The sequence below is a fragment of the Dromiciops gliroides genome, chromosome 2 (assembly GCF_019393635.1).
Source record: "Dromiciops gliroides isolate mDroGli1 chromosome 2, mDroGli1.pri, whole genome shotgun sequence".
NCBI classification, from domain to species: domain Eukaryota; kingdom Metazoa; phylum Chordata; class Mammalia; order Microbiotheria; family Microbiotheriidae; genus Dromiciops; species Dromiciops gliroides.
In genome coordinates this window covers 406,266,366-406,281,735 of record NC_057862.1, presented here as the reverse complement: position 1 = coordinate 406,281,735, position 15,370 = coordinate 406,266,366, and the positions used below count along the sequence as shown (strand labels likewise).

At 37.0% G+C, this 15,370-nt stretch overlaps 2 protein-coding genes across 2 annotated transcripts in view; one reads left to right on the top strand and one right to left on the bottom strand.

The window, feature by feature from the left end:
• LOC122738984 overlaps window positions 1–5,211 on the bottom strand; it is a 76,681-nt gene extending 71,470 nt beyond the window's left edge. The window contains exon 1 of the mRNA XM_043980855.1: window positions 5,038–5,211. Within this exon, the coding sequence (XP_043836790.1) occupies window positions 5,038–5,211 (174 nt within the window). The remainder of the gene's footprint in view (window positions 1–5,037) is intronic.
• On the top strand, window positions 5,084–14,053 carry CNEP1R1 (CTD nuclear envelope phosphatase 1 regulatory subunit 1). The gene is given in 7 exon segments (XM_043989741.1): window positions 5,084–5,234; window positions 6,910–6,981; window positions 9,507–9,523; window positions 9,525–9,581; window positions 11,090–11,199; window positions 11,305–11,359; window positions 12,504–14,053. Coding segments are annotated over 7 exon segments (378 nt in total). The 5' UTR covers window positions 5,084–5,209; the 3' UTR covers window positions 12,546–14,053.
• The last annotated feature ends 1,317 nt before the right edge of the window (window positions 14,054–15,370 follow it).

The window sequence follows — 15,370 nt, the reverse complement described above, 5'->3', positions numbered from 1 at the left end:
TTCCTTATTCTCCTTAATAAAAGCTTAAAAGTCTAACTCTTGTTAAGCTTATAATTTATTGGTGACCACTCCATTAGATATTTTAGACAGACTAGCTAGAATTTGGTTTAGCCATGTTCTAATTCATGGGCAATTATTTTGTTTGCAGTCCTTTTGTGGCAATACCACAAAAAGTATTATCATAAATATTTTGATAAATAGGAGCCCTTCTTTTTGTCAGTGGACCCTTTTGGGAATATATATCTAGCTGACTGCTAGATTTCTGTAAGAGGATGCCCACTCTCCCCTACTGTCACTAGCTTACATTGGTAGGAGATCATGACTAAGTTTATGAGTGGTCTCCTATTTTAATTATTTTCCTTCTATTGAACATTTTTAATGATTATTTTAACTTGTTATTTAGCAAATATTTCATATTAAAGAACTAATGATGTTCCAAAATAAGAGGTATGAGCAGACATCTCCCCCACCTCCACCCCAATCCTTTGCAGAGGCAGGGGATCTCCCAAAGAAATGCATGGAAAGGGGGAAAGGGACCCCACATGTACAAAAATATTTATAGCTGCTCTTTATGTGGTTGCAAGGAATTGGAAGTTGAGGGGATGCCATCCAATTGGGGAATGGCTGGGACAAGTTGTGGTATATGAATACAATGGAATACTATTGTTCGGTAAGAAACGATGAGCAGGAGGGAGTTCAGAGAAACCTGGAGGGTCTTGTGTGGGGCTGATGATGAGTAAGATGAGCAGAACCAGAAGAACCTTGTACCCAGTATCAACATTGAGTGTTGATCTACTGTATGGACTATATTCTTCTCACCAATGCAATGGTACAGAAGAGTTCCGGGAACTCATGATAGAAGAGGATCTCCAAATCCAAGAAAGAAAAAAAAAAAAGAACTGTGGAGTATAGATGCTGAATGAATCTACTATTCTTTTGTTTTTGGTGCTGTTGTTGTTCTATTTTGAGGTTTTTCATCATTTCTCTGATTTTCTCCTTATAACATGACTAAGTGTAGAAATATGATTAATGTTATTATGTGTGTGTATATACATATATATATATAACCTATATCAGATTACCTGCTGTCTAGGGGAGGGGGGGAGGGAGGGGAGGAAGGGAGAAAAATCTGAAATTGTAAAGCTTGTATAAACAAAAGTTGAGAACTATCTTTACATGTAACAGGAAAAAAAATAAATACTTTATTAATTAAAAAAAAACAGAGGCAGGGGATCTGCAGGTATGGAACACTCATATCATGTGAGGTTTGTTCAATGTATTGATCAGTTTTCCTGAATTTTTTCTCTCCTTTAAACAATTTTTTTTTGAAAAATGCTTTGTTTTAAGGAATGACTCTTGGAGAGGTGAGTGGGGATAAGGGAGAAATCTAGGCAATATAAAAACAAGATCAATAAAATATTTTTTTAAGTGTTAATAATGTTATAGTGACTGTTATTTATAACAAAAGTTTTACACTGATAGGGGCTCAGGAACTGCAGTGGTGTGTTATTAGAGTGTATCCTCATAACAGTTAGTGATAATTATTGAGATAATAATACCCATAGTTCCTACTTCTCAAAATGTTATGATTCCAATGAGATAATGTATGTAAAGGGCTTTGCCATCTTTAAGAAGTGGATTCAGGGGGCAGCTAGGTGGCACAGTGGATAGAGCACTGGCCCTGGATTCAGGAGGACCTGAGTTCAAATCCAGCCTCAGACACTTCACAATTACTAGCTGTGTGACCCTGGGCCAATCACTTTACCTCAATTGCCTCACCAAAAAAAAAAAAGAAGTGGATTCAGATGGAGATAGAGTGCAAGCATTTTATTTACTTTCTTTTTATTTGTTAAATGCATACTATAGTATTATTTTTTTTTAATCTAACTGGGGTCTTGGTTTGGAATTCTCTAATAGAAGAAAAGGAGTTTTGACTATGATCCTAGAAAGGTGAGGACATTCTGACTGGCTGAGTCCTCCTGGCTTTTGGATGAGTTTATTGTAAGATATGAATTGTACTCTTTGGACTAGAGTTTATAAAAGAGTACAGAAACAAGAACAAAGACCCGGGGCTTTGGATTTGTGAAAATTTAAGGACCCAATGGATGCCAACATTGCCAATTCATGAACCTGATCAAAAGGAACTTTGCAGTGAACAGTAGTGTAGTAGAATGAATGTAGATTTGGAGCCTGTACCTGAGCCTGAACTCCAGGACAGCCTTCTTTCTGGGAAGAGGAAAGATAGGTAGTTCCCAGTTTAGGAAATCCTGGCTCCCACTGGAAGATACTGCATCTCCAGTACTGGAACCTTTACCCTCACACACACACACACACACACACACACACACACACACACACACGGAGACACACAATGTCATACTCAAACCCTTCCTCCATCTCCATCACTCAGTTATCTTTCCTCCTTCTAGGTTCACTGTCTATTCAAACCTGTTTGCAGTCAACTGCCAACCCCTAGGTCACTCTTCCTCCATTCTTAAACAGTTCAGTAGCTGGCTCACAGGCTTTTTTTTTTGGGGGGGGGGGTGAGGCAATTGGGGGTTAAGTGACTTGCCCAGGGTCACACAGCTAGTAAGTGTTAAGTGTCTGAGGTCGGATTTGAACTCAGGTCCTCCTGAATCCAGAGCCGGTGATCTATCCACTGTGCCACCTAGCTGCCCCCGCCACCTAGCTGCCCCTCACAGGCTTTCTTTCTTTTTTTTCCCTTCATTTATTTATTTTTTTTTTAAATTAATAAAGTATTTTATTTTTTTCCATTCATGTAAAGATAGTTCTCAACCTTTGTTTATACAAGCTTTACAATTTCAGATTTTTCTCCCTCCCTCCCCTCCCTCCCCCCTCCCCTAGACAGCAGGTAATCTGATATAGGTTATATATATATATATACACATAATAACATTAATCCTATTTCTGCATTAGTCATGTTATAAGAGAAAAAAAATCAGAGCAATGATGGAAAACCTCAAAATAGAAAAAAAAACAACAGCATAAAAAACAAAAGAAATAGTATGGTTCATTTAGCATCTACACTCTGCAGTTCTTTTTTTTTTTCCTGGATTTGGAGATCCTCTTCCATCACAAGTTCCCTGGAACTCTTCTGTGCCATTGCATTGGTGAGAAGAATATAGTCCATCATAGAAGATCAACACTCAATGTTGATGTTACTGTGTACAATGTTCTTCTGGTTCTGCTCATCTCACTCATCATCAGCCCACACAAGACCCTCCAGGTTTCTCTGAACTCCTCCTGCTCATCGTTTCTTACAGCACAATAGTATTCCATTGTATTCATATACCACAACTTGTCCAGCCATTCCCCAATTGATGGGCACCCCCTCAACTTCCAATTCTTTGCCACCACGTAAAGAGCAGCTATAAATATTTTTGTACATGTGGGTCCCTTTCCCCCTTCCATGATCTCTTTGGGAAAAAGACCCAAAAGTGGTATTGCTGGGTCAAAGGGTATGCACATCTCACAGGCTTTCTTAACATCCCTTTTATTTCTTTCTTTTTTTTTTTTTTTGTGAGGCAATTGGGGTTAAGTGATTTGCCCAGGGTCACACAGCTAGTAACTGTCAAGTGTCTGAGGACGGATTTGAACTCAAGTCCTCCTGAATCCAGGGCCAGTGCTTTATCCACTGCACCACCTGGCTGCCCCCTTTCTTAACATCCCAAGTCCTGCCCTCATGGAGCCGACTTCAATGTACACTTTAAGCACCATTGCCTCCCAGCTCATCAATCTCTTCAATTCTTATAATCTATATTTTCATTTCAATTCAGTCTCAGAGGGGCAGGGTCATATTCTTGATCTCACTATTCTCTTCCCTCTTCCCACCCTCCTGACCCAGAACTTTGAAATTCCTGGAACTAGAAAGACCTAGTTTCCAATGCTCCAATAGCTACTAGCTGTGTGACATGGGCAGCTACTTAATGTTCTAAATTTCTTCATCTATAAAATAAGAATAGTAAGAACTAGAATCATAGATTTGGAGCTAGAAGGGGCCTTAGAAGGCATTTAGTCCAGCGCCTTTATTTTACAGACGAGGAAACAAATGAAAACAAAAAGAAACAACTTATCTGAAGTTACACGTACCTGTAATAGGTACTTGCCAAGCTGTAGTAAGGTTCAAATGAGATAATGTATGTAAAGGGCTTTACCAACTTTAAGAAGTGCTTTATTTTTAAAACTTTTATTATTTATTATTAATTATATTTATTTTAAAATTATTATTAAATCATACCTAATCATTAATAGAATAAAGCTCCAATAGAATATAAGCTCCCTTAAGTCAGCAAATGGTTTTGTTTGTTATATCACTAGGATCTGGCACAAAGTAATTACCTAATGAATGCTTGTTTGAATGAATGAATGAATGAATGGTGTCATGTTTTGCTTAGCATTTGGTTAATTAACATTTGCTGTAAATGTTACATTGTTAGGTGACAATGATACTAAATGATTAATGCAGGGAATATGTGATTTGTCGTCTATCCCTCACTGTACCTGACAAGGTGCATCGCAATCAATCAACACGCATTTATTAAGTACCTACCTCGTATCAGACAGAAGACCTCGCATAGTGCGAGTCTGGAAAGATAGACTGGGACTTGGAAGAACTAAGAGGAGTTTATATTTTATCCTAGGGGAACAATAGGAAGTCACTGTGGTTAACAAAGTACAAATTTCTTGTACTCTCAACCCCTGGTGCCTGGGGAAATGCCATCTAGAGAAATAGGAAAGCCAGAAAGGAAGAACAAGCCCGAAGGGGATGTTTAGGAAAGTGCTTCTTTCTAGTAACTAGGGGAAAATAGACCCTCCGGACGGTGACTGGAAGGCGTTTGACAGGGTGCAGTTCCGCACCGGTGCAGCGAGAGGAGCCAGACCAGAGCAGGCGCAGATCCTTCTACTGGAAGCACTCGCTCACTTGGGGGTGAAGGGGAGGAGCCCAATCCTAAAATGGCACGGCGGCGAGCGTTCTCCTTAGCCAATGAGAAGCCAGGTTAGTTTGGGGGTACGGGCCTGGGGCCCAATGAGCGAGTTGGGTGTAAGCGAGGGGCAGCCGGGCGCCGAGGAGGGGGTGAGGGACGGTTGGTACCGAGGCTGTCCGAGGGGTTGGGGGGGGTGCCGTGGGGCTGAGGCCGGGGTCGGGATGCGGACGGGGCAGCGGCGGTGACCGGAGCTGCCGCCCGACATGAACTCGCTGGAGCAAGCGGAAGGTAGGGACGCCGGCACGCTCCTGCCTGCCCACCCCCACCCGGTCGGTGGCTGCTCTCCACCGCGGCGGAGGAGGTTGGGTCTCGGGGCAGTGGGAAGATGAAACCCCACCCCCGGGCATCAGGGAAGCCCAGGCCCAGAGGAGCCCCGGCCCGGGTTGAGGGGAGGCGGGAGGGCGAGGCGGGGTACACATCCTGCGGGGAAGCCTCAGGATCCTCCCAAGAGCCCCCGGGATGGCCCCAGCCCAGCCCCTTGGTTCCGGTAAGGGCTTGGGCTGTCGGTCGAACTGTCTTGATCGGTGTCGTGGTTCGCGTGTGTGTTTCTTTCCCCAAGTTAGACCATTAAACGACTCTAATGTGCTTCACAATGGTTTCTGATACTAACCGTGGTAAGAAAGGACTTCACACTATTTTTTTTGAATAAAACAAAATTAAAGTTATCAATCCTCTGTAAATTCAGGTCTCTATTTAGACGGGACGTCTTTTTAAGTTTAAAAGAACCGCTGTCTCAGTTGATTGTAAATATTTCAGGTGTTGTGTGTTGTGGTGTGTATGCTTATATACACATATGTTATGTGCATGTGTGTATATACATGTTTTATAGTGTGAGATATAGGGCTATTCCAGAACCAGTGGCTCTATCCACCGAATCCACTTATCTGCACCATTATTTATGTTCTCCTAAAGAAGAATATGGGGGCGGAGGAGGGGCAGTCTGTAGGGAAAGCTAGGTATGGAAATTCTTTTCCCAGATGCAGATCAGCAACTCCGATGTAATTTATAGTTTTGAAAGTGTGTCTTGGGTCATTGAGAGATTAATCAGTTTGCTTAACAGCTAGTTTATGTCAGGGTCAGACTTGAATCCAGGTCTAATTGACTCCAAGGCCATCTCTACTCTCCCAAGCTGAGGGATCTTTGTAAATAATTAAAGGTCTATATTCACTTTTTGGGAGCGTTTTGAGCTAGTCATTTGTTGTTGATTTTTTTTAATGGTTTATTTGGGAGCAGCTAGGTGGCGCAGTGTGTAAAACACCAGCCCTGGATTCAGGACCACCTGAGTTGAAATTCAGCCTCAGACACTTCACACTTAACTAGCTGTGTGACCCTGGGCAAGTCACTTAGCCCTCATTGCCCCGACCAAAAAAAAAAAAAAAGGTTCAATTTGAATACCCCTTCCAACTTGCTTAAGATTAGACAGGTCCATAGAAAGGGAAGTGCCTTTCTAATCAATTATAAATTGTCTGTTTATATGTTTGTAAAGCCAAACAGTATCATGTGTTTAGTTCATCTCTCAGACTAGAAAAGGTATAGAATAAGTATAGGCAAAATTAAAATTCCATATTGTTTTAATAAAATGTTATTACTATGTGTTTCATTTCCAGTACTCATAGGGTTAAAGAGAAATGAATGCTTAGCTGACTCAGTTTAGAGCCGAATATTCAACTCTGCTGACTGTCATTTAATATAACAAAATGTGTAGCTTTTCAGTAAGTTAGATGCCTCAGTTTCCCCATATGTTAAATGGCAATAAAAAATACTTTGAATAAGTGCTTAAAGCTGAAATAATGAATAACATGTAACTTGATGAATGAATTGTAAACATTTTATAATATTATAGTTCAGCTTAATGGATAAAACCAATATCAATGACTAGTATTCTTAAATGTTTTTGCCTTAGATCTCAAGGCTTTTGAGAGAAGACTTACTGAATATATTTCTTGTTTACAACCTGCTACAGGACGTTGGAGAAGTAAGTTATTTGAATGTTTTCTAAGAGGAATTAATATTCAATATTTTCCCTTCTGTAGGAATAATTTACTTTGTTACAAATTTTATGTAGAAAATGTACATTTGCAAGCTACTACTTTGGCTTTTTCCAAATCAGCTATTTGGAAAATACAACTTAAAATCAACTATTTGGGTTTATTTGTATTTTTATCATTAAAATGTTTACATTTGTAATTGTTTTTAAATTGCTTTAATATAAATGTAATAAAATTCCTCAAACAATATTTTAGGATATGCATAATGTCCTAATTATTAGTAATAATAGAAGTTTTAATTAGAAGAACATTGTAGAAACCATGAAGTGGAAAAGAGAACCTAACTTAGTAAATGGCCTTTTTAGTACATAGTTTATGCATTTTAGAAGGTAACCTACAAATCTTCTGTCATCTTCATTAGTGTGTACTGTACTTCAGGCATAGTACAAAATTTTAGTATAAATACACACCTTCCTGTGGAAACTTAAAAAATTTTTTTAAATGTGATAATATTGAAAAATTTCAACTTTTAGGCTGTTTTGTACATGTTCTGAATAATTTATAGCCTCAGTTTCTTAGACTGTTACTTTGGAAATTCACGAAGATCTCACTATCTTAAGAATTATACCTCCAAGAAATGGAACTTTGAAATTTCACACTCTAACTACAGCTTACTATTTTTTCTACTGTTGTCATGTTAAACCCTACTCTTTGCCATTATATGATCTCCAGTCCATTGATCCATCCGTCCCTATTCTTTGAATCTTTTCTTCTTTTTCCCACTTTATATTAATCTGCTTCAGTCACTATATATATTAATCCTGACTCTGGCTTCACTCACTGCCATTCCTAGTCTTAAACTAATAATCTGTCTCTTTAATGTTTCATTAAACTACCACTGTAGAATACCTTGACTCCCCTAACCTTCCATCAGTCTTGACCTGTGAATTCTCATCCCACAATTACCTCCCTCATCCATTTTCTTTAGTGCTGCTGAGTTTTGCTTATAACATATATTATATGGCTTAAACCAAGTTATTTTATGATACATAACATTTGTTGGGCCCTAGCTACTGCTTGCCAATTTTTTTACATCCTTATTGACTTCATTTTTCATTTCCTTTAGCAACTAAATATTCTAAACATTTTTCTCTTCTCTATCCCTAACTGCATCCCCACTTAGAGAATATGGCTTAGCTTCCTCCTCCGATAAGATTGGGATCATTTAACATGAACTCATTCATCTCACTTCCATTCCTCACAGATTGTAGCATCATCACCCACTCCTTACTGTGTTCACAAGAGAAAAGGTTATCACTGCTGTTCAGAAAGGGCTTTGATCCCATTCCATCCTACCTCCTCAAGACTTTCCTCCGGCAGTCAGCATGTCTCATGTATCTTCATTCTCTACCTTGCTATTAAACTTTTTAAAAGTTGTTTTACATGCACCTCCATGGCTGTACTACTTACTCTATTCTCATTCCTTTTAATCAATTGATAAGTCTTTCTTAAACACCTATTATATGCCAGGAACTATGCTAGGCACTGAGATTATATGGACCAAGAATGAAACAGTCCCTACTCTTTATTAGCTTACATTCTAATATAATGTAAAGTTACATTTTAACCCCTTGCAGTCAGTCTTCTGTCCCAACCATGTACAGTAACAGTTCTCTCCAGAGGTCACCAATGATGAAATTTGATTGACATATCTGACGGCCTTTTTTTCCCCACTATGCTCATGACCTTTTGACCTTTGGAGTTTTTTACACCACCCACTATGACTGGATACTTTCCATTACTTTCAAGACACCTGTCTCTTGATTGTCCTACCTGTCTTAACCTTTCCTTTTGTCAAAATAATCTTTTTTTTTTCCTGTATAGATTTGGTCATGAACAGAAAAGATCAATAATCTTTAGTGGCTCCATATTGTCTGCTTTGCCTGGCATTCGAGAATCTCTATCTTAGGCCATTTTGTCTTAATACCCATGAGGCTCCCCAGAACATACCTTATATTTTATCCCTCTATAATTTATACTCTATGCATCCATTAAGTACCTTGAAGAAAATGCTGTCCTTTGGTTGACTTTTTATAAATCGATTCATCTGTGTTATTGAGGAGGAAAAATTAATGGTAGTCCTAGAGGGGCTCTCAAGTATGATGTTTTGTTTTATTTCTAGATTCAATATGTGTTTTTATGTCATATTTACATGATTTTTTGTTTGTTTTTCTTGTTTTTTTCTTGCTTGTTTTAAGCTTTTAAATTCCAAGAAATCCAAGCAAGAATGGGTGCATCTATGTCCTCATTTGAATATTGGAAGTTCACAGTGAGAGGTTGAATTTTTCAAGGCTATATGATATGACAAGTCATAAGAACTTAAGTTAATCCTTTCCTGGTCTAATGTGCTCTCTACTCAATACTGTCTCCTGCAACGCTCTAGAGGAATTAGTTTATCTGGTATTATATAAGAAGTTTATTGTTTACTAATTTAGTTTTTATCTTTCATCAGTGATTCTTATAGTGGTTGTCTGTCTGTACAGCTACTGGTGCCTGGAACTGGTTGATAGATCCTGAGACACAAAAGGTAGAAGTAATCTGGGTTTTTTTTAAGAAAAATGCATAATGCTAATTAAGACTATTCTTTGTGTTCATTTACCAAAAGCACACTATTTGGTAGCAGTTTTTAGAAGGAAAAACAAGTCATAGTATTTTTATCTATGACTTTGCTTGATATAAAACTTTTGCTCAGAATTTATAAGCTGCTAGTTTATCACCAGTAAGTTTTGTTTGTTTTTTAATATAGCATCCTTATGAGAGTAATAATGCTTAGATTTTCAGGGTTTAAAAAAACTCTGGTTTTTCCCTATTAAGAAAGCCATGTATGGAAGGTGTATCTATAACTTTTTAAGCAATATAAAGGAAAAAATTTTTGATGCAGTTATAATTTTCTCACATAAATGGAACCATAGAACCTTTATTTGTTTTTTTGTTTGTTTTTTTTTGTTTTAGTGAGGCAATTGGGGTTAAGTGACTTGCCCAAGGTCACACAGCTAATAAGTGTTAAGTGTCTGAGGCTGGATTTGAACTCAGGTACTCCTGACTTCAAGGCCGGTGCTTTATCCACTGCGCCACCTAGCCGCCCACCATAGAACCTTTATAAAACCCAAGAGCTTACTTAATCGGTCAGGCCACTAATTATTCCATGTGTGATAGAGACATAGAAAGAGGAGCTGCTAGACAATTAGAACTGGGCCTTTGTAATAACAGAAGCCTTACTGGGTTCTAGCAATATATCATACTTTCTACCATTCTCTGACATGAACCATCTTTTCCTATAAGTCTGATCCCTCAAAATCCCATGAAAAAATTACATGCACAGTGGAAAGAATGCTGGGTTTGGAATAAGAGAATCTGGGTTAAAAAATCCTGCCTCTGCTACTTGAAGCCTATGCAACCTTAGGCAGGCACTTAACTTCAGAGACTCAGTTCCTCATCTATAAAATGAGAAAGTTGGATTAGATGACTTGTAAGATCCTTTCCTTTTCTAAATTTATTTTTCTATGCCTTTACATTGAAATGGCCTTTCTGGTCATCTAAACCCAACCTATTTTTCAATTCCAACACAAAATCTACCTCTTCATTGAAGTCCATATTATTGGTTTCCCTCTTCTCTGAATTCCTACATCACTAAGTTGTATGACATGATTGAGCACTTACTTATATGCAGTTTATATTGCTCACCCAATTAATTTAGTCTTCTCAAATAGACAGGCACCATGTTTTGTACTTCTGCTTAGCACTGGATAAATGTAAATTTTTAAAATACTAATTAAGTGAGTATAAGTGATAATACTGATTTTGGTAGTGTAGTGAGTGCTAGGGGTAAGATAATATTACCAAACTATATAAATGACAGATTTTGAATGCTTGACTAATCTTTACACAACATAGCAATAAAAGAAACTAGGATCATTTTAATTACTTTGTTAGCTCAGAAGATAAAAGGATTAAAAGAATATATAGTTAATATATAGGTATTGTTTAAACAGTAACAGTAAAATTTTGAAAATAATTAAAACTTTTTTGATACAGGTATCCTTCTTTACATCTTTATGGAATCATCCATTTTTCACAATCAGCTGTATCACTCTAATAGGATTGTTCTTTGCTGGAATACACAAGAGAGTGGTAGCACCATCAATGTATCCTTTAAATGTAGCTGAAACCACTGTTTAAAACACTTCTGGCTGGCTTTGTTTTAAACTTTCTCTAAAAAATGCTATTTTCCTTTGACTGCATATATGCAGTATAGCAGCCCGATGTCGAACTGTGTTAGCAGAATATAATATGTCTTGTGATGATGTAAGTAATTTTTTACTTGTATGTCATACACTAAATAAATTTTTTCCTGCAAAACGTATTTCCATATTCGCTATATTACCCCCAAAAAGGCAAAACAAAAATGAAGTGAAAAAATGTGCTTCAATCTGTACTTGAGTTCATCAATTTTCTCTCTGGGAGTGGAGAGCATCTTTCGTCCTCAGTCCTTTGGATTCGACACAAATGTGAAATAATTGATCTCAGATTGAGATTCAAAAGAATTTTAAAATGCGATTGATAGCAACTTCTTTGTGAGATTCATGTTTGGGAATGGTGTATTTATTTATTTACGTGACCTGCCCAGGTCACACAGCTAGTAAGTGTCAAGTGTCTGAGGTCTGATTTGAACTCAGGTACTCCTGAATCCAGGACTTGTGCTTTATCCACTGCACCACCTAGCTGCCCCAGGAATGGTGTATTTATAACAGAGTAATGGAGTAGATGTTTATTTTATAGCTTGCATTAATTTTATTTCCATGTAGCGGGAAAAAAGGTTGATAGGCAAATTCTAGGAGGACAAGTATGTTTATTTTCTTTCTTTTAAAATTGACAATTTGGGGCAGCTAGGTGGCACAGTGGATAAAGCACTGGCCCTGGATTCAGGAGTACCTGAGTTCAAATCAGACCTCAGACACTTGACACTTACTAGCTGTGTGACCCTGGGCAAGTCACTTAACCCCCATTGCCCCACAAAAAAACGCCCAAAAAACAAAACAAAAAAAAAAATTGACAATTTATTGTAGACCGAACTATACTGAAAAATCCCTTCAGATTTTATATATACCTTTAGATATTCAAAGCTCCATTTCTAGTATGGTAGAAATTAACGTCAAAAGTATAGCTTTGTATTCTGAAAATAATTTTACATGGTGATGAACATAAAATATTCCTCACTATTCACAATAATAATTTCATTTAAATTTAATGGATCATTGATGTTTGGGTAGTCATCCAAAAGACTTAAGAAGAAAAGCCATTTAAAAAAAAAACACCTTGTGAATGAAAACAAAGTTAATTTCTAGGTCATGAATAACTATAGATGTTAGGATTTTTTTTAACATGTGTAAAGTTACCTTTGTTATAACAAAGCACATATTGGACTTTCTTTCCTTTTCTTTTTTCCCAGACAGGAAAGCTAATTTTGAAACCTAGGCCTCATGTTCAATGACGATCTCAGTACATTCTCGTGGGACCTGAAACAGCCTTTCTTCAAAGAAGTAATGCAGCAAAAAGCCATACAGGATTCCTTTTACAGTGACTGATATGGAAGTCTTAGCAACAACTGACAAGAAGTGTGCAATATTAACCCAGATTGGCTTGATAATTTCTCATGGTATCAGTGCTTTTGGTACTTTTTGATTGCCTGTATTTCAGTATTAGTGTCACTTTAGTACTTCATTTTCTGCAAGAGGAATTGCAGGTGAAGTATGTCTTGGTTACTAAGTTAAAGCTTAGAGTCAGAACCTCATTCAGTTTTTATAATGTATTTTTGCAAACTACTGTAAATAGCAAATCAATGCCAATGTTAAGCAAAGAGAAAACATGTTTATGTGGACCTTTGTTCTCCTGCACCAGTATTTAAGGAACACCTACTTGCCATTCCCACAGCTTTTTTATTAATAGTTACTGCATATGGCTGTATCATTTGTTCTCCCAACTTACTTGTTAAATGGTATTGTAGGAAAGTAGATTAAAAAGCCCATCAAATTGAACTTAGGTTGAAGAAAAACTCATCTCCATTATGTTGTAAGAAATTACAGATATTTTGAGATACATTTTTTTGTGTGTGTGTTAAACTGTATACAGAACTTCAGCCACTATTGTGGTTTTACTTACTGGTTCAACATTTTCATTTATTGTTCAATATACTTTATAAATATGCTTTTAAAATACTCGTAAGAACACTTTACAGGTTTCTGAATATGAAAATTCAGTTACAAATTATGTAGTGTTTGGGAATTCGATAGTTGTATTGTTTTAGATAATTGGATTGTATGCTGTGGTAGTCATAACATTACACTAGTATTGCAGATGTGTGATTTATGATCATATTCCACCATCTGAAAAGGTAATATGTTAACAGTGCCACAAAATAGTCTACAATTCTCACTACTTAGAGAGTAAGTGTTAATGACATACCGTGTATGCAGATTAGCCACATGTACTATAATAGCCCATAAAATTAAACTACTGGGATTGCTATAAATATTTTAACATTTTGGAGGTGCCTTTTTACTTGTTATTATAAGAAGGTTTTGAAAAGGTTTAAATTATTTCATGAGCATCCTTTTAATTTCATGTAATAAAATACCTGATGTTTCAGCAACAATTTAATTTTTTTAAATACTGTTTAATAAGGCTGCCATTCAGCTTAAAATTAATCTCCCAGTTTTCATGTGTATAAAATGTTATTCTTTTGATTGAAGTACAGCAATAAAACCCTCAGCTCCTAAGAAGTCTGAGAGGATGTTGTCTATTCTCATGTTTCTACATTGTTTTATTTTCTGTAAATATTGTAGGTAAATATGTGCATAAAAATTAAACACTTTATATATATATATATAAATGTTCTGTTGGTTTCTCCTTGTATTACAAATCGACATGAATACAGACTTTAAAATATGAAAACAATTTGTCAAAACATTTATTAAAAAGTTACGTATTTTACTTGAACTTTGTGGCTAATAAACAAAATTCTGATTTTCAGTTTTAAATTTGCTCTTAATAAGAAAAATTGGGTTTTATTAATGTCACCATAGGATCTTTATTCAGGTCTCTTGACTTTTTTGCATCAGTTACTTCAAGAATTTATAGAATGTTAGAATAACAGGGGAATTTATAGATTATTTCATCTAAACCCATCAGTTTACATACTGAGAGAACTGAATCCCAAACACTTTTAAGTAATGAAACCAAATTCACATAGTTAGAACTAATAAGCACAATCTCTTGGCTCCCTATTCATTACTCTTTCAAATATACCAAATCAACCAGAATTTAAGTGCTTACACTGTACTAAGTGCTCAGAATGCAAAGACAAAGGTGAAATAGTCCTTGGCCTTAAGAAGCTGACATTCTAATGAGGGATGAAACATGTACATATATTAAGTATATCCATAGGATATGGGTTGGACCTATGGTTCCTTTGATTTAGGGAATTTCTGGATGAGGAAGCTCACTTTTATCTGTAGTTTCTAATCTTAAGTGAGTTGCCCAGGTAACCAAGAGGTAGAGTGACGATTAGCCAGGATCACACAGTCAGTGCATGTCAGATGCAGGACTTCAGCCTAGTTCTTCCTGGCTCCAAGGCTGGGAAAGCAAAGGTGAGAAGGGAGTGTAGGGATGACATAGCTGGTGCAAAGGCACACATACAGGAGATGAAGTGTGAAATGGGAAGTAGGTTAGAATGACAGGATGGGCAAGTATGTGGAGAAGAGCAAAGTGTACAAAGATTGAAGGGATTTAAGTGCCAGAGTTAAATTTGATATGAAAGGGAATGAGAAGTCAATAGAATTTATTGAGTAGGGGGTGACACCAAACTTGTGGTTTAGGAAAATCACTGGCAAATATGTAGAGAATGGATTGGGATGGAAAGATGCTTGCAATAGAAACCAAATAGAAGTCTAATACATTAGTCCAGGTGATGAAAACCTCAACTATTGGGGTGGGAGGTTGAGGCAGTGGAGACAGAAATCATAAGATTTGGCAGCTTATCAGGTATATGGAGGAAAGGGTAGAGTTGACATTAAGGTTGTTAAGCTGGGTTCCTGAAAGAATGTTGATATCCTGGAAATTAATAGGAAAAATCAGAAGGATAAGTTGAGGGAAAAATAATCAGTTGAGTTTTGGTCATATTGAATTGAGATGTCTAGGTTGAAATTTTCAATAGGCAGATGGTAATGTGGGACAGGAACTCAGGAGTGAGATTAGAGATAAATATTTACATGAAGGTCTGCCTAGAGATCATAATTAAATTCATGGGAGCTGATAAAG